Genomic DNA, 22,500 nt, shown 5'->3' on the forward strand with positions numbered 1-22,500 from the left:
TTCAAGGTGTATTATTGCCTCTTCCAAATCTCGATTTGCTGCCAACAGTCTTTCTTCCATTTCTTCCAATTTCTTCTCTGTTTGCTCTGTTCTTGCCTCCACTGACTTTATTCTCTGTTCATTTTTAGCAATTGTCTCCTGTATTTCCCCCATTCTATCGTCTAATTTCCATGTGTCTTCTTTCACTTCGCCCCTATCTTTCTTCATTTCCTCATGGTTCTTACCTATAGACTTTTGCGTTTTCAGGATCACCTCTTGAATCATGTTCAATGTTGACTGCATACTCTGTAAACTTAATGAGGAACCTGATTTTTCACCTCCCAACATATGTCCTATTAATTTCTGTCCTGCTGGGGAGGCTGTCATCTGTGTATTTTTTTTCACAGATTTAGTGATCGTTGCCGTACTTGTCATGCTTAAACTCTTAAAGAGCTTCTTCTACAGTACCATAAATTGCCTATTCTTTACTTTCTCAAAGAACCTTTTTCTAGTAAAAATTCCTTCTACTTTGCTCACTTATCATATATCTACTATTATTAGATAGATCTTTATCCTACATCAATATTCTCTCTATAACTTAACCGTTATTTTCCAATGTTAATAATTACTTATTTAATTAATAGTTCAACAGTTCTGATTAACAATACCGTTATCAATTTCAATCTCAATTCATTTACTAATACCCAAGCAGATAAAATATAATAAATAAAAATTGTATATCCAAAATATTAACTAGGCTTTGTATATCAAGACCCGACAAATATTACCTCTTAATCAATTTATAAATTTATCTATTTATAAATATATCCAATATATAAACCTATGTATACCTCTATGCAGTTGTTTATGTTTATGTTTATTGGACTTCTATACCGCCCTTCTCCCGGAGGACTCAGGGCGGTGTACAGCTATATTAAAACACATATAAATTTACAAAGTTTAAAACAATTTAAAATCGAATATATAGAAAGATTAAAACAAACATACACCCATTATAAAATTCGTATTAGGCTTATATATATTAGTTATATATATAACTTATATATATATATAACTACTAGTTCGTATTAGTTATATAAACGTTACCATCAATAATTTAAATAATATATACTAAATATAAATATACACAGTAATAAGTAATAAATAGTAAATATACATGGCTGGTATCTGATATATGCAATCCAAAGTCCTTCACCAGTTTCAAAAGAGTTCTTCTAAGTCTTGCTGTTCCGTCTAAAACTCCTCCGTCCTCCGCTTTCCAGATCCAAAATGTCAGCTTCCCTCTAATATGCACAGTCACTGCCATTTCTCTTTGCTCTCCAAGCCTTAACATCTCAGTCTGTATTGAAAAATACTTTTGTGCTTATTCCTTTCTTATCCACTTTCCATGATCCACAATCTCTAATCACTCGACATCCATCGCCGCAAATTCAGTTTCGCTGGTTAATACAATTTTCCAACACAGTTCTCATTCAGATCGTCAGCTCACACACCCTCCTCTTTTTACCGTCTTCTCAGTACTTCACTCCCACCACCAAGGCGCCAGAGTCTTCCCACTTTGGAGACTCACTTGTCCATCAGCTTGTAGCTTCCACCGATTTAGAGAAGCAACCCAGTATCTCACTTTGTCCTGTCACTGTCCACTGATACTTCTCGCTGCTTCTCACTCTTTGCTTCCTCCACCATTCAGTCAGACTGTCATGCCTCCGGACCCGACCATTACAGGTCTCTTTCACACTGAATTCAAGGGGTTCCTCCTTCCACAACGGGGGATCGCTCTTCTCGCCATCATCCCTAGAGTATCCCGTCTACGATGCTGACCCCTCCAGGGTCAGACCTTGCCTCTACCGGCCTCCAGATGCAAAAAATTGGTCAGAAAGAATGGAACGCCATTTTTTCAGTACCACACCACTGTGACATCACCCTGGAAGTCCCTCAACAGCTCCCTCTTTTAAAGGGAGTTGTCTGGCAGCCTGCCCACTGAGGTTGCTCTGTTTTCTTGCTTCTTGATGTGCACCAATGATTTTAAACTACGGCCTTTTCTCACCTGGGATGCGGACCTGAGTGAAACCTTTGTCCAAGGCTTCACTCCCTATTTACATATTTAACAAAGAAGAATCAGTAAAATGGTTTCATTATAGATTAAATCTTTCTGTTCCCCATAGAATTGCATTAAAAAAAAACCCTAATTTTAATTGCAAGAATGCTATCTGTTGTCATACAGTGGCATCTAACTTCTATGTATTAAATGTCTCTCTTATCCTGCTCTCCTCTTCTCACCTAAAACCAGCCTGTCCCTTGGGACCTCCCAGCTGGAATCATAAGGCAGTTGCATAGGGTCCACGTAGATATATTCATGCCCATCAGAGCTGACGGACTCAATCACCTTCCAGCGAATTTCATATCGAGGCTTCTGGTAGAAGGAAACAAAAGAGTTAGAAGATGGCAGGGCTACTCCACTGCAAGAAGAGGCTCCCTCTGGAGATCTCCTCCTTGTGCAATTTGCACAAGGTATTATTGCACACCCAAACCTATAGTCTGTCTTTACGTACAAAGGCCTTTCTCCAAGTGCTGCCTCCCTCCCTTCCTTAAGAGAGCTAAAGTAATTCAAGTGGTACATTACAACATCAGCAGAAGTTTCTGCACAGAAATAACCCGTCTTTGAATAAGGATAACAGCCTGTAACTAATCCCACTCATTCACTGGGACCCCAAAACAGTCATTTAAAAGCAGCTCCATTAGCTTTGTTAGCTTCCATGCTATAAAAATAAAAAATATTTTACAAACTTTTGAACTTTAATACTATCTCCTATAGACAAGTATATATATGTCCTACATTATGGGGAATTTTGTAAGTACTGTAATCTCTGATTGGCATTTCAGATTATTCTCAGAACCTTGACATAGTAGACTCACAGTTCATAATAATTGAAGTTAAGCAAATCAACTATCATTGTTAGAGCTATTATTCCTATGGCTTCAGGAGTTTGTTCAGCCAATTGTTCTCTGAAATTCAGCATAATTATTTAAAAGCTGATAATTGAATAGTCTGAGACACTAAGGGCTAAAAGCAGATTCTTACTTTTCGCCACAAGAAAATGAGGATCACCAGGAAAAGAACCATAAGAATCACAAAAGCCACGATTACTGAAATAACGATCACTTTAAAAGGTAGATCTAAAACAAGAAACAAACAGAATTACTAAATTTACTTATACCAATGCTGCCCCAATATACTTATTTAGATTCTTAATCCATTTTTCACCTGCAAGGTTTATAAAGAGACTTAAAATAACAAGGTTACCATATTCCTTTTTAGTCTGTCCATGCTAATTACCCATAGTATTGTTGCTAGTAATTTTGAAAACTTTTGTGCTTTTTGATAGATAGATAATGTAAAAAAAAATTGCCTGTTGTTCATATATTTCTCTTTCCCTGCTTCTGCCTGCCTTTTTCATGTTTTTGCTAGTTAAATGTTTTGACACTTACTGATGTTTATTAAATAGCGTTAAGCTATATTTTTGCTAGCTAAGCTGAGTGGCATATGTGCTTGATGTGATCTGAATATCGGGACTAACTGGGATGATGCTGGGTGCAAACTAAACTGGAAATTACCCATAGTTATCACCGATGTACAGCACAGCTAGGGAACACAAAACCACTTCTGCCCACGCCAGTGAAATAACACTATTACTTATCTACATGTGTGTCAAAAAATAATAAGATGGATATTGCAGGACTCACTGTATGGAACCAGTGTGATTTGCTGAGTGTGTGCACCAAGGAGATTTTGAGCTGCACATTGGATAAAGATAGGCTCATCTACTCTGTGAAAGTGGAGCTTGCTTGTCACAACATATATTTTTCGGTCATCTTCATAAGTGAAATTTGTTTGCAGATTCATTTCTTCTGAGGTGTTTCCCAGGATCTTAGTAGTTGCTCCCGCACACCTGTTTTGGAAAGCAAGCAAAGAGAGTTTAACCACTATCTCCATTATACTGAGCAATATGTTACATCTCTACAGTACCATATTCCTCTGTCTCTGCATCTAAAGGTTAGTCCCACTAAAAGTTTTCCCAGAAGTAGGTTCTGTACATTCAGGAGCTCCATGCTTAGCTTCTCAAACTGTCCTACTATAGAGTGAAGTGTTCAACCCAGAGCAGGGCATGCAAACATATATTTCAGCCACCTTCCTACAAGTAAAAAGGTCTGTAGCCTGGGCAGTGTTGGACAGGAGAGCACTTGGGAACTCTTTGGATGTTTCCTTGGTATCCATGATGGAAGAAAGACAGAACAAAACTTCAATAAAAAGAAAAGTCTTAAGTGTGTCCATACTTGAAATATACTTCTACAGTCACCACATTTCAAAAAATATATTGCATGTGCAGAAAGGGGCAAAATGTTTAAGAATTCAGGAATATCCTATGAGGAAAGGTCATCAGAACTGAGGCCTTAGGAAAAAGATATTGGATCATGCATATAAAGCAGGGGTAGCAACGGAGAACGGTAACCACCAAGGCATCTTTTGGGAAGCCAAAGAGCAGCAGCTATTACTCTTATAATTATTCTGCAGTTCTCTCAGAGTACTTATGGAAAAAGCATAATGGCCAATAATTTTGGCCAAAAACAGCCACTGTGACACCACAGGAATGATCAGGGAAGGTTTGTGGGAGTGAACATCCACCTCTTCCACCTCCCCCTTCAAAAATATATGGGATAACAGAACCATTCCAAAACAGGGCTGAATATGCTCAGTAACCATGGAAAGTTGATGGTTAATTAAAAAAAATGAAAACAGAGTGGGGGGGGAAACGGAGGATAACCTGCTGGAATTGGGGGCTTGGAATGCTGGACATGCATGCACTTATGAATGCACTGAGACATTTTGATGCTTATTTTACTTCTTGTGAGATTCAAATCATGCTCTAACCAGCAAGATCTGAATTTACCTCATGTACTATATAATGAGATTATAAAAAGACTGGTCTGCAGCAAAATCCCATGGTGAGTTCTTTCCTGCTGCTCTCCCCACCCAGAACTTTAAATGCAAAAGCACTCAATATGTTTGGTGCAAATGTTCTCCTTACCATTTGTCATTATTACAGGTATACCAGGTAACCTCTGGTTGGGGCATTCCTTCTGTAGTACAAATCACGGTTTGCTCACCATTTGTTTTGTTGCTACTGTCTCTCAGCTCAGTCACTGTAGCTGGGACTGGTTATATTGGAGAAAAGAATATGAGATAACAAATAATTGGTGATAGGGGTATACAGTTTTTGCAAGGGAAAGCTTCCTGAAAAATGAACAATACAGTACAAAGGATACTTTCTGAGAGTCAGATGTTTAAATTCACTGCTATATCTTGCTCAACTGATATTCCATTTATCCTATACTCTATTTTTTTAGAATTTTTTAAACTGAGTGGTTTTAGTTTCATAGCCATGCATCTCTGGAATTAATTTTATTTGGAAATCCCCTAAAGTTCTGGTGACATACACAGTTACCACTAGTTATTGAGCAATATTGCTACTTGGAAGATTGCAAATAAATAATGCATTATAGTTACAGAGCCTGTCAGTAAATTAATGATCACATTAAATCACAGAAAACACGGCAACATTATTACCTAATAGCCAGACTTGTTGTTATGCACACAGTGGTCCTGCATTGAAGACACACTTTAATGCATGCACAGCAATGGGAGAAAATTTCCACCATTCTACACACACAAAAATGGCAGACTGAAGGTGCCATACGATTTTCATTCATGTGAACCACTGCAAATACCCACTAAGATAACATGCCAAGGTGTGATTTTTCTTAAGAATTATTGCATAAACAACAATTGGCTAGGTATGCTGAATCATAAACCATGGTTTTTGAGTAATAACGATTGGGTTTACACAATATTCTACGCCATAATGTAGCTTTTAGGCTTCAGATTAGCATGTTGTATGAATCTAACCAGAACCGTTTAGGTGAATATGAATTGACTATAATCACAATCACTTTGGCTAAGAAGTAGAAGGATAAGTAATTGTTAAACTGTGGGAAATCCAGAAAAAAATAATTAAATCCTTTAATTAATCAAATGATCATAGATAAACTAAGGATCTCCACTTCCTGTTGACAGAGAGCAATTTAGCTCATCAAAGCAGCATTATCCTAATAATTAAATGTCAAGATGACATTTAAATTGAAGCCCATTTAGTAGTGTTGCGCATGTGACTCTCATAAAAAAAATGGTGCCGTTTCAACTGCAGTGTTGTGGCTGCCAATTTTACTTTAAAAATTAAATAAAATTCCCATTGCTTCATCCCCCACAGATGCCCCTGCATTAAAATTCTTGACATGCAGTGTTGAGTTTCTGATAGCTTTTACTAACTTTGAGCCAGGGAGCTGGACATGGACAGTAACACATGACAAAGGAAAGTCTGGAGTAACAACCACACAACGCACTTGGAAGGAAGAATGGAAAACTGTTTTACTCCTTAATGGGACAATTTCAAGACCCACTAAAAAGTGACAGCTTTAGGAAAGGAAGACGCTTTTTGCTCGAGAGGCATAAGAAGCCCTTGAGAACAGCGTCAAATGAAAATTGCATTAGATGATAAAATGACCCATTTATTTATTAGCCACCATTCTTCCCCAGAAAGAAAAAAAAAAAAGACACTCAATCCAAAGATTCTGGGATTTTAGAACAATAAAAATAAAAGGAATATTAAAACAAAAAGCAATAAAGAATACACTATGGCCCATAAATATATCTTAGACATCATAATTTTCCATATTAAATAAAAGGTTTTAGCATCTTTTTGAGCAGTGAAACAATGTGAGCCAGGCTCTACAGACAGAATGTTCTGCAATTTGGAGGTTATGCAAGAGAAGGCCTACTTTCTAATCCATGTCCCCTTTACTTCCTGCCGTGATACTTTAAGACGGCCTTCCTATTATCATTTCTCCAATACTCCAATTTTTCCTATTTATGTTTACATTTTGGCTAAAAAGGGGAAATCGTGCAATGCTAAATTCTTCTCTTACAAATCCCATTATACAGATTTTGCAATTTTCTGCCTGCCTTGCCTTTGAACCCAACTCCACGTCTCCCTGTTTAGACTGCAATCATCCAAACAACCGCTTGATGGAAGCAAGGCTTTTATTGAACAAGCAGGAGAGAATAAGAATATATTTGGAAAGCATGACTGATGACAGGAGCCTCTCAATCTCCTTGTTTTAATAAGATTCCCCTCATCCTTTGATTAGCTGCATGAAGGAACTGCAAGTGTACCAGGGACACCCTACTGCGTGCTAATGTTCAGCTGTAGCTGATAAAGGAGGGATATGCGGACATTCACAGCTTGCTTCATTTTCCAAACTGCCCTCCTCTTTTCCAGGTTCTGAAAAGACCACAACAAAAGAGGACAGTCAATTTCTTTGATTCTCCAGATGGCATTGGCCAGAAATAGGATCATGTTCTCAATCAGAGACCCCTACACACGTCTATTCTTCATTCTGCCAGTTTCTGCCAGTGGACTGTCTTTGGGTACTCTCGTTGACATTGACAAGTGATAGCCAATAGCTACAGTTCTTGAACAGAGGTTCCAGGCAGGGGTGTGGCTAGCCTAGGAAGCCGCAAGTGGTTTTTCTCCCCCATCACTATCCTTGCTCAAGAGGAAACATATTCTCTTTGGATAGCCAAGACTATCCTGTGCTAAAATTGGCTCTGGAAGAAAGTTATATTTTTTCTTTTTGCAAGAAATCTCATGACATTTCGCGTTCCCAAAAGTCTTATGAGAGTCCGTGTGATATACATGTAATCCTTGACTACTCATTTAGCGACTGGTCAAAGTTACAGCAGACTCCTCCCCCACTCAAAAAAACCCCTACTTATGACCAGGTCCTCACGTTATAACTGTTATAGCACCCCCCCCCCCATGGTGATTCACCCTACTCTTGGTATAGTTAAGTGAAAACTAATTGCCCTGTCCTGGATATTTAAAATATGACTTAAAATAAAGATACATTTAATAAAGTATAATCTTTGCAAAGAGGTTATTTTGGCTGTAAATAAAACTGAGTGATTGCAAGGAGGTGTGCTCACCATTAATCTGCAAATGAAAGAAGAGCTCTTTTGAGTCATCTTCGTGAAATGCTCGGACAGTGTACAAACCTCCCTCACTTGCTTTTACCCTTACGAGGGTCAGAGTAGTTTGATACCTGGAGAAAAAAAGAATCTTACAACAGTCGAGATAGCGGAGCTTATATGGAAGCACAAATTATGATACTTTTCAAGGGGGAAAATTTTCACTCAAAGAGAGAAACTCAGTTAAATTAAAATGAATTGTGATATTTGATAAACTAGAATTGCCATCATGTATTAAATGAGAACTAACTTAAATATAGTGTGCCATCCCATTCGGATTTCTGATTTAGGAAATATAAGTTCCTGGATGCTTGATTTATATTGGACTAATTCTTACAGAGAAAGGGAAACAAAAAACATTTCCCTTATCTTTATATTATTACTATTATCAACTTTTTCCAAATGGGTGCAAAGTTTTATAAAATCCATTAGTGATAGAAGATTTTTCTTAATAAAGGGAGGATAGATCCCCATCTATGATGTATACAATATATCAATTAAAAATAATAGATGGCTTAACGCTGCATATACTAAAATATTGAGATGAAACAGTTTACCTGGTTTCTGACAAATTCCTGCTGTTGATAGCAAAATCACTGTTGCTCTCAGAAGTCAGGGGCTTGTTATTCTGAAACCAGATGATGGTTGGAGTTGGATAGGCTTCGATCTGTATCAAAAAGGTGTGACTTTTGTGGAGTTCTGCAAATACGGTCTCATTCAGAACAGTGTGAAAAGTCACAAAGCCACGCTCTAGATCAGAAAGGGTAAATCGAAAAGACACAAATGGACCTATATTAATTTTTTTGTTTCACAATGTGAGTTAATGATGAGGATAGTTAATTGGTTCTCTGTTTTAGCACAAATTGACTATTTTAATAAGCAGCATAAAACTATGTGTTTTAAAGAAAGAACTTCAACTTGAATCTTAACATTACTATTCTAATTTATAAACACTGTAACCTGGACTTAGCCTTTCTGCAATTAAGCTTTTTTAAAAAATGAAAAAAATAAAGTGCCAACTTGTGTGAAGAAAGGTCATGGTTCAGTGAATAGCATTACTAGTTAACTTAATGCTATAAATGTTAGAGGATTCTTTTTAAAATTTTATTTTAACTGATCACAGAACAGAAATCACTTATCACTGCTTTGTAGCAGAGGTGAAATCCAGCAGGTTCTAACAGGTTCTGAAGAACCGGTAGCTGAAATTTTGATTAGTTTGGAAACCAGCAAATACCACCTCTGACTGGCCCCAGAGTGGGATGGGAATGGAGATTTTGCAATATCCTTCCACTGCCACTCCCACCAAGCTACGCCCACAGAACCGTTAGGGAAAAATTTTGAATTTCACCCCTGCTTTGTAGTGTACTGTCACACTACCTTCTTTTTTTTAATGAGGTATAAAGCACAGAAAGTTTGAGAATCCTTTTTGTTACCTCCTCCTTACAGTGTTGGATTGGTCCAAGGTGAGTTGTATTAGAAAACCTGGAATATCTGTTTTCTTTCTTGGAGGCTAGAAAAAAAAATCCCTTGCTCTTTAGCAGGGGACAGGCGGATCTGCAAAATAGGTTGTTTTTATTTTTGGTGGCTTGCTTTTTTCAGAGAGAGAGAGAGAGCAACTGTTTTGAAACAGAAGTTCCTCTCTATGGAAATAACCAAAATGCATCAAAACGTTAGGCAATTTTGCCTAGGAATTCCTTGATTTTCTTTAGTTCCCCTTTAACATGAAGCGTTATTTTGAGAAACTTTGCAAGCAAATATTTCTCTGTTTCTGAATGAACAAAACTATCAGGCAACTAATAAAGAAAATACTGCTTTGCTATTTTTGTGAGCAATTTGAGCTGAAATTTGGCATATCTATCACATAAGGTTTTGTGAAAGAAACCAGAGTCTGGAACACAATTCCAGTTTAATAATAATAAAAAAAACCTCCTGTGCCACTTAGGCAATCTATGTTTTTTCCTGGGGAAAAAAAGTTGACATCTTGAGCAAAATATAAGAGATGCCTTGTAGTTTTGTTTAGAGTCTTATGACAAATGTGCATTTCTTAAACAAAATAAAATGATACTAGTAAACTGATTTACACATTACAGGTAGTTCTCGACTTATGACCACAGTTGAGCCCGAAATTTATGTTGCTAAGTGAAACATTTGTTAAGTGAATTTTGCCCCTTTTTATGACTTTTCTTGCCACTTTTGTTAAGTGAATCACTGCAATTGTTAAGTTAGTCTGTTAAGTGAGTCTGGCTTCCCCATTGACTTTGCTTGATGGAAGGTTGCAAAAGCGGACCACATGACCCTAGGACACTGCAACTGTCATAAATATGAACCAATTGCCAAGCATCTGAGTTTTGATCATGTGACCATGGGGATGCTGCAAAGGTTGTAAGTCAGGGGTGAGTTCTACTTACCTTTACTACCAGTTCGCAACGGGGCCGCGCGCGCATGCATTTTGATGACATCGGGGTCGGTGGGCGGAGCCTCCTGCCGGTTTTACTACCGGTTCTATAGAACCAGTGTGAACTGGAGGCAACCTACCAACTTTCACTGTGTGAAAAGTGGTCATAAATCACTTTTTTCAGTGCCGTTGTAAGTATGAACGGTCACTAAATGAACTGTTGTAAGTAGGGGACTACCTGTATTATTATTTTTCAATTGAAATGAATTAAAAGGGATTTGTTTTCCAATGTTGCCTATGAAAATCAGCACTATGTATACTACTGAAATGCCTAAAGGCGTAAAAGTTATTTCAGGAAGAGTATCAACCTGGTGACAAAGAAAAAGATTTCGCCCAACATACCAATCACTCTGATAAAGATACTTTTTTCTTCTTTTTGTCCAAAATATGTATCCGTGGTCTCACATACATATAGACCTTGATCATCAAAGTCTGCATTTGGAATGGTTAGGATGGAATTAGTATGATGTTTGACTCCTGGAACGATATGTGTCACGGGTTCTACTTCCTTGCCTACCTGTAAAAAGAGGAAGTAATACTGAGTTTCCAAAGCTCAAACAACAAGGAACATAACCATATGCTGTCTCAAATGATGAAATGCTTTCATTTAATGTATTTTCTTTACTGTGAAAATATGACAATTGTTCCTCTCTTGTTAGTAGAGTGTCCGATGGCACGTGTGACACGTAAGATTTCAGGAGAAAACATACCAATAGCAAACCTGAACTATATATGATAAAAGTTGCAGTATACCTTTTCTCTCCTCAAGAAGCAGGAGGCTAATTCTCTTTTGTAGAACACTTCTTCAATGAGGATATTTGATAGGAATAAAAATATAAATCTGCTACTCTGGATGATAAAATGCACATCTTTCTCAGCTTCCATGTTAGTTTTAAAAACAAACATGAGTTGCAGCAGAAAATATCGGTGGAATACTGCTTTGTCATATCAATAATCTCAGATACACAGAAGAGAAGTGAAGGGAAAAAAAGTCTCTGAATTGCAAAATAATTTGCAGAATGACAGAGCTAAATTAAATACTGAGAAAGATGCTGCTGATTTCTGGAACTGAGCTTTAGGATTTGGAAGATATGCCTTAAAGCAGGGGTGTCAAACTTGATTTCATTGAGGGGCCTCATCAGGGTTGTGTTTGACTTCTGGCAGGCAGGGGTGTGTGGCCGGGCGTGGGGGCTGACCAGCTTGACGTCACTCGTGTTGAGGGTGCCTGTGGTGGCCCAAGCATTCTGCCAGCGAAAACATGCTCCTTTTCACTGGCAGAGGAACCCCGGGTGGGTTTGCTGTTTCCAGGGAGGCCCTGTGGGCCAGATCTAAGCACCCCAAGGGCGAGGGCCAGCCCACGGGCCTTGAGTTTGACAACCCTGCCTTAAAGCATTCTCCTTTAAAGATATGGGGGCTCTCTTGGATCTAGCACTCATGCTGGACAGTCACATAGCTTCAATGACAGGGAGGGCCTTTTATCAGAGATTGCCGATAATCCAGGTTCACTCCTACCTAAAGGAGAAAGACCTAGTTTGGGCAAGTCATGTGATAATCTCAAGGTTGGTGAATTGTAAAGCTGTTGTTTAGCCAGTGCTTGAAAGTGCATCCAGAAATTGTTGTTGGTCAGAATGCAGAAGCATTCTGGTTGTCCATAATAACTCACCTGTTGAAATAGCTTCACTTCTTGCTAGCTGTTTTCTGAAGCCAATTCAAAATGTTCACAATGGCAGATATAGTAAATACTTACATAGCTGAGGCCAAGCTACTTATTGGACTATTCCTGTATAATTGACCATTATTTAGGGGCATAAATATAATTAACACCAACAACTGATTAGGCTCTTCCTATGGTGGGGCCAACATAAATGGATTTGGTAGAGTATACACAATACACATTTTGTCATTTTGGCTTTATTGTCATTAGGAAAGAACATCTGTAGTTATTTCTGTAATAATTAAGAAAGGAAATGTCTTTGTTTTGCTTAGAGGACCAAATATTTAATTGCCATTTTGCAGTAATGTCTAAGCATACTTCTTTAGAGAAGATATCTCGGAGTCTATTTTATTTCCTATGATTAGAATAGAATTCTTTATTGGCCAAGTGTGATTGGACACACAAGGAATTTGTCTCTGGTGCATAAGCTCTCAGTGTACATACAAGCATCAGGTGATAAATCATGACCACAATCATAATCCAATTGTCATGAATCATAAGATAGAACACTCAATGATAGCCGTAAGATACTAAATAAAATAACCAGCACAAATCATAACAACAAAGTGATAGTCATAAGATGCTAAAGGAATAGGTAGAAAGATATATATTTAGAAAGATATTTAGAAAGGTAAGGATAAATAATAGTAATACAGCCCTATTACATGGTTTGATATCCTAGGGCATAAGATAGTGTTGTGGGAATTAGAAAACACAGACACAAATGCAAACATTCACACAAAGATCCATATCTCTTTGCTTACCATCTGTCCAGGATAACTCCAGATATAACTGATCAACTCAATGCCCTTTACGGTACATGTCACAATGATATTTTCACCTTGTTTCAAAATAGTTTGCACCGCACTGATAGAAACATTGATGAAGGATGTAGGAGTGGAAGAAACTGTAAAAGAACAAAACTAGTGAATAGGGAAGAAAGTTAGCTCACAGCAACTTCTATGAAAAAAACAATTGCAGCAAGCTCAATCAATATGCTGCTGTCTCAGAGTGAGAAAATTGTTTTCTGTGGGTTTCACTGCATGGACAATTTGAAAACTTCAATATTAATAAAGCATAAGATATTAACAGTGAATAATAATTAGCCCAGTATGGAACTACAACAAGAGCCCCTAAAGTGGAGTTCTTGATGCTCTCTGGGTTTGTTTGCTTGCAGATGTTTCATTACTCAACTAGGTAACACCCTCAGGCTGATGATGTTACTTAGCTGGGTAATAAAATGTCTGCAAGCAAACAACAAAGCTCAGAGAGCACCAAGGACTCCATAGTTCAACCCTGAGGTAGATACGTTCTCTTCTATTAGAGCCTAAAATTCTTAAAATCTTGTGGAGAACAGGGCAAAGGCCTTGGCCTATCATTGAACTTAATCACAATGGAGATCTGATTAAGTTTCTGCTCTGGCAAATCAACAAGGTGACCTGACATGACCATTCCCTCAACTTCAGGCTGAAAGATAGTCAGAAAGATAAATTCACATTATAATAATCAGACAAATGCCCTATATGCAAAGCAACTTAAATATTATAGCTCAGATCAAACAGATCAGCCTACTATAACAGACATATCAGCCCTGCTCAAGTGCCAAAGAGTAGCCCATTATTTTGGCAACTAATGATGTAGTTTCCGCTACAACCTGTTCACTTCTCAGTTGTTTAATGAATGTGCTCTCACTGAAAACAGAGGTATTTTTCCCCAAAGGAAATACAAGATGGATCTCTTTGCAAAGCTTGCTCAAGATTTTTAGTAAAGCAGATATACAAGATTTATCAATTCCACCCACCAGAATGATGCCAGGAAGCAATGAGCAGAATCCGCTCTTTTGTCTTTTTCAGATGAGCACAAGCTTTTTTTTTTTTAAAATAGGGCTTCTCTTCTGTGTGGCGTTCCCATTGCTGGGTGGCGCAGTGATTAGAATGCAATATTGCAGGCCAATTCTGCTGACTGCCAGCAGTTCGATTCTGATTGGCTCAAGGTTGACTCAGCCTTCCATTCTTCCAAGGTCAGTAAAATGAGGACCCAGATTGTTGGGGGCAATATACTGGCTCTGTAAACTGCTTAGAGAGGGCTGTAAAGCACTGTGAAGCAGTATATAAGTCTAAGTGCTATTCCTAATGCACCTCTATCTAGGATGATGTCTTGTTTTCATTCAGAGGATCCTTTCTGCTCCACACACTGGCTAAACCTATAATAGTGAAAACGTGTAAACATTGAGCCAAGATTCACCTTCGATATTGTAGACATAGAATGTTTCAGACTCAAACTCTTCATCTTCTATCGTTGCCTTGCAGATATAGGCTTTGTCTTCAAACTGTCCTTTAAAGCCTTGCTGTGGAAAATACATTCCAGGGACTGGATCATTAACCCTCTTTTCATGAAGAGAGACCGTGGCATTGGGGTTTGTCACACGGCAAGGAATAATGACTTCCACAAAGCCTGTGCTGAACACAAAGGTGTCTTCCTGGGTGCTTGGTAGGAAAGGCATGGAGAGATCTATGAAGAAGAATGGAAAGAAGCTGGTTTTGTCATCGACTAGGGAGGTATCTAAATCACAAAGACTGAAGATAGATTGGTTACCTCAAACAGCCTCCTAAATCAGGTTTCTCCAACCTTGGCAACTTTAAGACTTGTAGACTTCAAGTCCCAGAATTCCTCAGCCAGCAAAGCTGGCTGAGGAATTCTGGGAGTTGAAGTCCATAAGTCTTAAAGTTGCCAAGATTGGAGACCTCTGTCCTAGATGCAACAAGGAATACACTTATGACCAGAGCAGCTCAATATGGAATGTGGAGGAGAAAGGCAATGATGATGTTTTCTCTGCAGAGGGATGTGGCTTGGTTCTTCTCTATTACACTGTTCCACAGTATAATAGATGTGTGTGTGTATTGGGGTTTAGCATGTGTATAAATGTATGAGTGCATATATATGTACATCTCCACAGCTGGTATGATAGGTATTGGTTTTAAATAGGCCGCAAGGTTGTAACTTTTATATATGGAGGCAGCAGAGGAATTTATCTCAAAGAAAAAACCCTGTGTATTAATCCTGTATTGATAGCATAGATCGGTTTAAAGGAGGAACAGGATTTTTGCCTCCATTTCAAAGTCTTTATTCTCATAGACAAAATTTGTTAGGTTCTGCATTACATTGGTGGCCATAGCCAAAGCTCAAAAGTAGGTAGATCTTAAGGTATACAGCTTTGATGGCGAACCTATGGCATGCGTAGCCATATTGGTGGGCATGCGAGCTCAGCTCTGCCAGCTGATTTTCGGGCCTTCTGGGCCAACCAGAAGTAGGGAAACAGGCTGTTTCCTGCCTCCAGAGAACCTCGGGGGGTGGGGAAGGCCTGTTTTTCTCTCTTCCCAGCCTCCAGGAGGCTTTCTAGGAGTCTGGGGTGGGCGAAAACAGCCTCCCCCCCCGGAGACGGAAACGGCCCATTTGCCAACTTCCGGTGGGACCTGAAGGCCTGTTTTTTGCTGTCCCCAGCCTCCAGAGCCTTTCTAGGAGCCTGGGGAGGGCAAAAACGGACTCCTCCCCAGAGTCCTCCAGAAGCTGGAAATGGCCCATTTGCTAACCCTACACGACTCCTAGAAAGGCTCTGGAGGTTGGGAACAGCAAAAAATGGGTCTTCCAGTCCCACCGGAAGTAGACAAACGGGCCATTTCCGGCCTCCAGAGGGTCTCTGGAGGGGATGGGGGAGGCTGTTTTCGCCTTCTCCAGACTCCTAGAAAGGCTCTGGAGGCTGGTGAGAGCAATAAACTGGGCCTACCATGCCGTCATGTGCTAGGTGCGGAGGGAACGGGGGTGGGTGGGCGTATGCACATGCATGGGGGCAGGGCACATAGAATTATGGGTGTGGACATGCGCACGCAATACAACCCACCCACCCACTCCTGGCCCCCAATGGCAAAAAGGTTAGCCATCACTGGTATACAGTATATGAAAAACAAAAAAGGATATTTACATCTAGACATCCTACTTCAACTTTTGAAGGTCCTCCCCAGCAGGTAGAGATGATAGTAGGAAGAAGCAAATACTGTATCATTAATATTCTAGGAAAAGTAGTGTGGCCTGGAAAATATGTAAATTTGACTGAGTTATCTGGAAATAAGCCATGTTTGCATCTAGAACAGAGAATCATTGTTTTTTCTTCTTCTGAACTTTCTGTTCATTCCACAGAACCAAATACCTGCATATACATGAAGCATAAATTACAGGATTAGAAGTATCAAAGTTGTGCAATCGCCATTACCTGGCACAAAAATGTAGATGGCCTTTCCATCCAGGGGTTGATTGCTGGTACAGAAATATTCACCTGTGTTCAAACCAGTCAAGTTCCTTAACGTGAGGGTGTTGGTAAAAATGGTGCCCCTTTTCTCCAGCACAGTGTCTAATTTGGTATGCTTGTTGTCTGTTTCCCAGTTAACCTCGTCATTGCCTGAACATTTCAGGGTAAAATCAGTGTAGAGATTGAGGACAACTTCGTGGGCACTGGGAGTAATTTCCAGGGAGCTGATTTCTTTCACACCTTTAAGAAACCATTTGGAAATCAAATGAGCAAGAGACAGAACATAAAGGATAGCGGAAGAATGTACAGAGATGAATGTAAGGACAGGGATAAAAACAAAGCAACTGTAAAATCTAAACATTTGAACTGCTTGAAAAGCAAAATCATTTTCCATTTGGAGGCAGGGGCTAGAGGCCAGCCAGTCAAGATATTTGATTAAAAACGAATTCATTGCCATGAATGAAAGGGTCTTGTTTTCATCTAATGCCTTTTCCTTCTAGGAAGAGCCTGAGATTGGTCTCAGGCAGAACAATAAATTATGAGTAATTGCATGATGTGAGTATAATTCAGGCATTGTGTACAGAACAACTGGAAAACTCCAGTGTAATAAGGATTTTTTTTCCTTCCTAGAACATGGCATATTCTGACCCATTAATTTTGACCCCTGTTACTGAAGTGTCTGCTGTGATTTGTGTTGAAGAAATCTAAACAAGCTAAGGATGTGAAATGAAAATGAAAATTGCCAGGAAATCCATGGGAAATGATACAGTAGAAAGCATTTTCCTGAATTGCTTCCTACAAATCTCAACAATGTGCCTCTTTTCTCTGCTGGCAACAACTCACCTCTTTCAAAACTTCCATATCCTTTCCTAAAGACACTCTTTACAGTTGAGTCACCAACCAGAAGAAGGCTTCTCTTTTTAGATAACCTACTCACCATATTGCTGATTTGCAACACCTGCAACCCTTCCTTATCCAAGACCTCTTTTTCCTTGCCGACTACAATCTCCTGCCTAGTTCAGTCATCATCACCACAAAAAGCTGAATCTGCCATCTTAGTATGAAGTTCAATAGGAACACTTAACTATTATATAGGGACACACCAAAAGTATTATGTTTATGATCCACAGCTCTCACTCAGGCAGATCCAACAGTTGTCCATACTGCCCTTCTCCTGCAGGGTCTTTGTGGAAGAGGGGGCTGACAGAGGGGCAGCTCAGAACATACCAGCTGAGTCGGCCACCTAATTTCAGCCTGAAGAGCTAAACTAAAGACTAGACTAGCAATCTGTCCATGTAAGATAGCAATTTTCATACAAATAGGATAGTGCCCAAACTTTTAAAAAGTCCCATGGAAAAATAGCTGCAAAACAAGTGTTGAATGAACAAAACATCCTAAAAATAAAATTGCAATCTCATAAGCACCTACCAAGGATGAATTACTGCTGTTTTCAAATTACTGCTGTTTTTAAGACTACACTTGCTCAGATGCACACATCTGGTCAGAGGTCCTCACAATAAGTAACTTCACAGAGTTGTAAGTTCACAGAGTAACTTTAGAGAGTTGTAGTTATAAGATTCATGTGCAGTGAAGAATTTATCACTGCCTGAACACAACTAGCTGTCACATCCTAGAAACTTTCATCAACCAGAAGGGACAAGTTCTAATTGATACAGTAGATGGTTGCACTGATGGCCTTGAAGACTCTGCCCACTTTGTCAAGTCCAACAGCATTTGCACTATTCTCAGATAACTGTACAAGATCTTTCCCCAGGTATCTCACATGGATCTGCACCATGTATGGATTCCAACTGGGAATGAACCCAAGTGATTTTGTCTGCCAGGTGTTGAACAGGTTCCTTGGTGCGTTCCTAAAGATGATCACCAGAGCTCTCCTATCCCATGAGGGACTGCCAGCTGGAGGACACTCTGAGGATGCAATAATGATGGAAAAATAGTAATGTTTTTCCACTATTACCACCACAAGCAGCTCTAAGTGGTATCTAGTTGGAATCCTCTTTCATTTTCTTCCAGTGATACTCTAGGTGTCTTTTAACACTTTTCTGAACCTTCATCTCCTCCATGAACCATGGGAAGAATTAGGGCTGATGAGTCAAGAGAGGTCACACAGACATGATCCTATCCAAAATCTTGGCTGCCCTTTGATTATAGGACGTTATCAGAGCTTTGGCAGGAACATGCAGACATCCCCACTCTCCGATATTCCCCAGTTCCCTCTGGAAACCATTTTGTTGCCATTAGTTGCCAGGGACAGATTGCTGGAATGGGTCTGGCCTCCCTGTGGAGAGAACAGCATAAGAGAATCTGAAGGCCAACAGGGCATGATCTCCCCATGACAAGGAGGATACCAACAGGTTGTTCTCCACTAATCATGTTACCATTGCTTTGACAAGCAAATCATATCTGGCATGTGATTACTGTCCCGAGTTGGACTTGACATGATTTGGATTAGGCCCATGGCTGTATAGTAGTCATGATCTCCTGGTCCCCTTCCAAGGCCATACCCACAGATGGCAGATTGAAGTTCCCCAGGACCATAAGCCTGGGAAACTCTACCACTAACCCTGAGATGGCCTCCAGCAGCTCAGGCAGGGAGACTGTTATGCACCAGGGAGGCTGGTACAGTAGGCAACACTCCCACCTGATCTGATGAGCTCAGCTTCCAGAAAAAGTCCCATAAGCCCAGCTTTCCAGGTTTCCCAGCCAACTTGGGAAGCAAGGCCCTTGAAGGCCAAAAGAGATTCTCAAATGGTTAATGCCACCCTTCTTCCCCTGCCCTAACCCACCTGAAAGCAGAGCTATTTTCTTCTGGAGTCTGCCAGATCTCAGTGATGTGTGCGCTCCTTCTCAATAAGGTCTTGGATGAGGAGAGCCTTACTACTATCCTGGCATTCACCACCAGCAGCTAAACCACAAGGCCTCCAAGGATTTCCAGGGGCTGGGAGTGAGCTCAGAGCACAAGAACATGCCACTGGTACTAAGCATTGGTGGCATCTTCTGCTGAAATGGCCTGTCCTATGGCTCCCATAGCAACCCATGCCCGTCACCACTGTTATTTGTTCCCATGCCCAAGAGCCCACAAGATGGTCTTCGCCCTCCGATCCTGATCTCCCTCCTTTTGGACCACAGGATTTGACATTCGCTTCATTCCCTTCACGTTCATTCCCTCAGACACTTTCAGTTAGTGGACTTCTGCTCCATAAAACTCTGAATTCAACTCAAAGAAGTATTAAGAGCTCCTCCTTTATAAAATAAACAAATGCCCTAGTTTGCTTTTACTTTTCCCACATCTAAACAGACTTTGGACTGGTCTGCAGAATATTCACTTCAAACATAGAATTCTCACCCTGTTCTTGACTGTTATTTTATTTATAAAATTAAAAGATGAAAAGGTACAATTATTGCAGAAATAAAACAGGGTGTAGAGAAAGTCAGCAATGGAACTTAAGCACCAAAATTTAGGGGTGGCATTTAAGACAGCAATGGTGGCAGAACTCTTGGAAACTGGAAACTGTCATGTTGATTCATTTGATGCCAAGGTTCTGCATCCTTATTTTGTGAGTCCCCGGCCTCAAGGATGTCTCTGAGACGGCCTCTCTAGCTGCCTTAAGTCTTTCTGTTTATTTAACAGACCACTGCAGGAAACCCATGCAACTTTCAGGCTCCAAAAATGATCCCAACTCATGGGATCAATGTGTCTGTGGCCTGCCAGTACCCAACTGCTCTTTCTTCCCTTCTTTTCAGAGAAGGAAAAGGAGAAGGCTGAAAAAACTAATAAGAGTTCAAACTAAACTGAGGCATTTATTTATTTATTTATTTATTTATTTATTTATTTATTTATTTATTTATTTATTTATTTATTTATTTATTTATCTATCCATCCATCCATCCATCCATCCATCCATCCATCCATCCATCCATCCATCCAATTTATATGCTGCCCTTCTCCGTAGACTCAGGGCGGCTTACAATGCATTATAGCAATAGCCTGCATACTTTTATGTATATACCTGCTTATTAGGGCTTTCGCCCCCCCCCCCCACAAGCGGTGGTGTTCTATACAAAGCTGGCTTATTGCCCCCACAATCCGGGTCCTCAATTTACCTACCTCAAAAGGATGGAAGGCTGAGTCAACCTTGAGCCTGGTGAGATTTGAACTGGCACTAATTGCAGGCAGCTGGCAGCTAAGTGCTAACACTTAACAGCACTTAGTCCACTGCACCACCGAGGCTCTCCCTCCCCTCCCCCTACACTAATGAATCCCAGGTTTGTCATCTGAGAAGATGGAAGTTTCAGAGGAGTATTTTTGGTAGGGTAACCTGCATCTGCTTTTGCCTTATATTCATTAAAACACCTGCTAAAGATGTAGAAGTCAGCTGAGAAGGTTTACGTTGATGATCCCGGACTCATCTTTAGTAAAACATACTGCAATTAGAAAAAGAAAACCAGACTATCCAAGGTAAAAGTGGGGATGGTATACAAACCACTTGTTTGAATGCCTTTTTGAAACAATATTCATGTTCCTACTGAAACAAAGCACAGTATTATCAACTGAATTCGATCCAGAGAAGAAAAGTATTATTTCAACATATAAACAGGGCTTTTTTTCAGCTTTTTTTTTTTCTTGAGGCATTAACCTTCCTATCCTCAGGGCTAAGGAAGCTTCTAAAGCAGTAGTCCAGAAAACTCTGCCTGTCTGGTGCAAATGCACAAATGGTTTGCATATACAGCAGAGCTTCTATCCTTGGACTCCAGCTTTAATTGATTATATCCAGCACCAACACCTTTAGGGTGGCTAATCAAAAGTGGCCATCAACATGGAAGTAATTTTCATGGAAATCAATGGGACCTATATATATTAAACGGGCAGTGAATTGGTTGACTTTTGTTTAATATAACAAATTCTGTAAGCCTGAGTTACAGAAGTATGTGTGCGAGCGACGACTGCATGTTGCAGCTAAGAGGCAAATGCTATTCTTTTAAGATGAAGGTATCAAAGCAATTGTATATAGACAATAATGTCACAAAATGTGATTTGGGAGAATTTCTTTTTTCTCTCTACATGAAAGATAGCCAATCACAGCCTCTCTCTGTACAAGATGGAAGTTTTGTGAACACTTTCCATAGAAGCATTTGTGCCCAGGTGTTTACTTACCTGTGAGGAAGAGGACCAAGAAGACTAGCATTTTCTGAAATAAAGCAGGCATCGTGGCTGTCAGTTCTGTTTCATACAGTACCCTGTAAAAAGAAAAGCCAAACCAGTGATGCATAGGAATCTGGAGAGTGAGCAGTATATGCCATGGCCAAGGGTAGATTAATAAATATTGATATATTAGAATCATATTAATACAATGAACGAATGTCTAATCTGTTCCTTTCTTTGGGGTTGTCTATGGCAGCCAAGGTAGTGACTATCTGCTTTAATGGAGAAAAGCAATGGGTGAAGGAAATTCAAGCCTAACCCTAACTTTGACTTTTAATTTGAACAATCAGTATTGGTGCCAAGTGTCTCCACAATGCAAATCTTTGGGCTTGGAACTGGTTAAAAAAAAAATAGACGATGTCTCTTGCTTCTTACTCTCTTAACAATATTGGTTTAATAGGTCTTAGAGTTCATTGTTGTGGGAAGAAGTCACAAAATCCAAGCAGCAGCTTGAAGCCATTACTGATGACTGCATGACTTTAGTTTTGGAAAAATGCTGGCACTGAACCATAACCACAACATCCCAATGTAATAAGATAAGAAGCATCTTGTGACTACTTTTCATAATTTCTTACGTCATCTGGGGTCAATTTACTTTACAATTTGGACATAGCAGCTGAATGAGGTATATATCTATGAAAACCACTATATCTTACTTTTT

General features: G+C 39.6%; 1 protein-coding gene across 1 annotated transcript in view; it reads right to left on the reverse strand.

Moving 5' to 3' along the window:
* Nucleotides 1-22,500, reverse strand: part of PDGFRB (platelet derived growth factor receptor beta) — a 95,789-nt gene that overhangs the window by 33,800 nt on the left and 39,489 nt on the right. The window contains exons 2-12 of the mRNA XM_060688520.2: nucleotides 21,792-21,874; nucleotides 16,580-16,855; nucleotides 14,557-14,823; nucleotides 13,077-13,219; nucleotides 10,941-11,115; nucleotides 8,701-8,893; nucleotides 8,102-8,217; nucleotides 5,088-5,214; nucleotides 3,745-3,950; nucleotides 3,083-3,177; nucleotides 2,281-2,413 (exon numbers count right to left, since the gene is read on the reverse strand). Coding sequence (XP_060544503.2) covers nucleotides 2,281-2,413; nucleotides 3,083-3,177; nucleotides 3,745-3,950; nucleotides 5,088-5,214; nucleotides 8,102-8,217; nucleotides 8,701-8,893; nucleotides 10,941-11,115; nucleotides 13,077-13,219; nucleotides 14,557-14,823; nucleotides 16,580-16,855; nucleotides 21,792-21,843 — 1,783 coding nt within the window. The 5' untranslated portion in view covers nucleotides 21,844-21,874. The remainder of the gene's footprint in view (nucleotides 1-2,280; nucleotides 2,414-3,082; nucleotides 3,178-3,744; nucleotides 3,951-5,087; nucleotides 5,215-8,101; nucleotides 8,218-8,700; nucleotides 8,894-10,940; nucleotides 11,116-13,076; nucleotides 13,220-14,556; nucleotides 14,824-16,579; nucleotides 16,856-21,791; nucleotides 21,875-22,500) is intronic.

This window comes from Pantherophis guttatus, chromosome 2, assembly GCF_059756535.1.
Source record: "Pantherophis guttatus breed Tessera chromosome 2, ASM5975653v1, whole genome shotgun sequence".
Lineage (NCBI taxonomy): Eukaryota > Metazoa > Chordata > Lepidosauria > Squamata > Colubridae > Pantherophis > Pantherophis guttatus.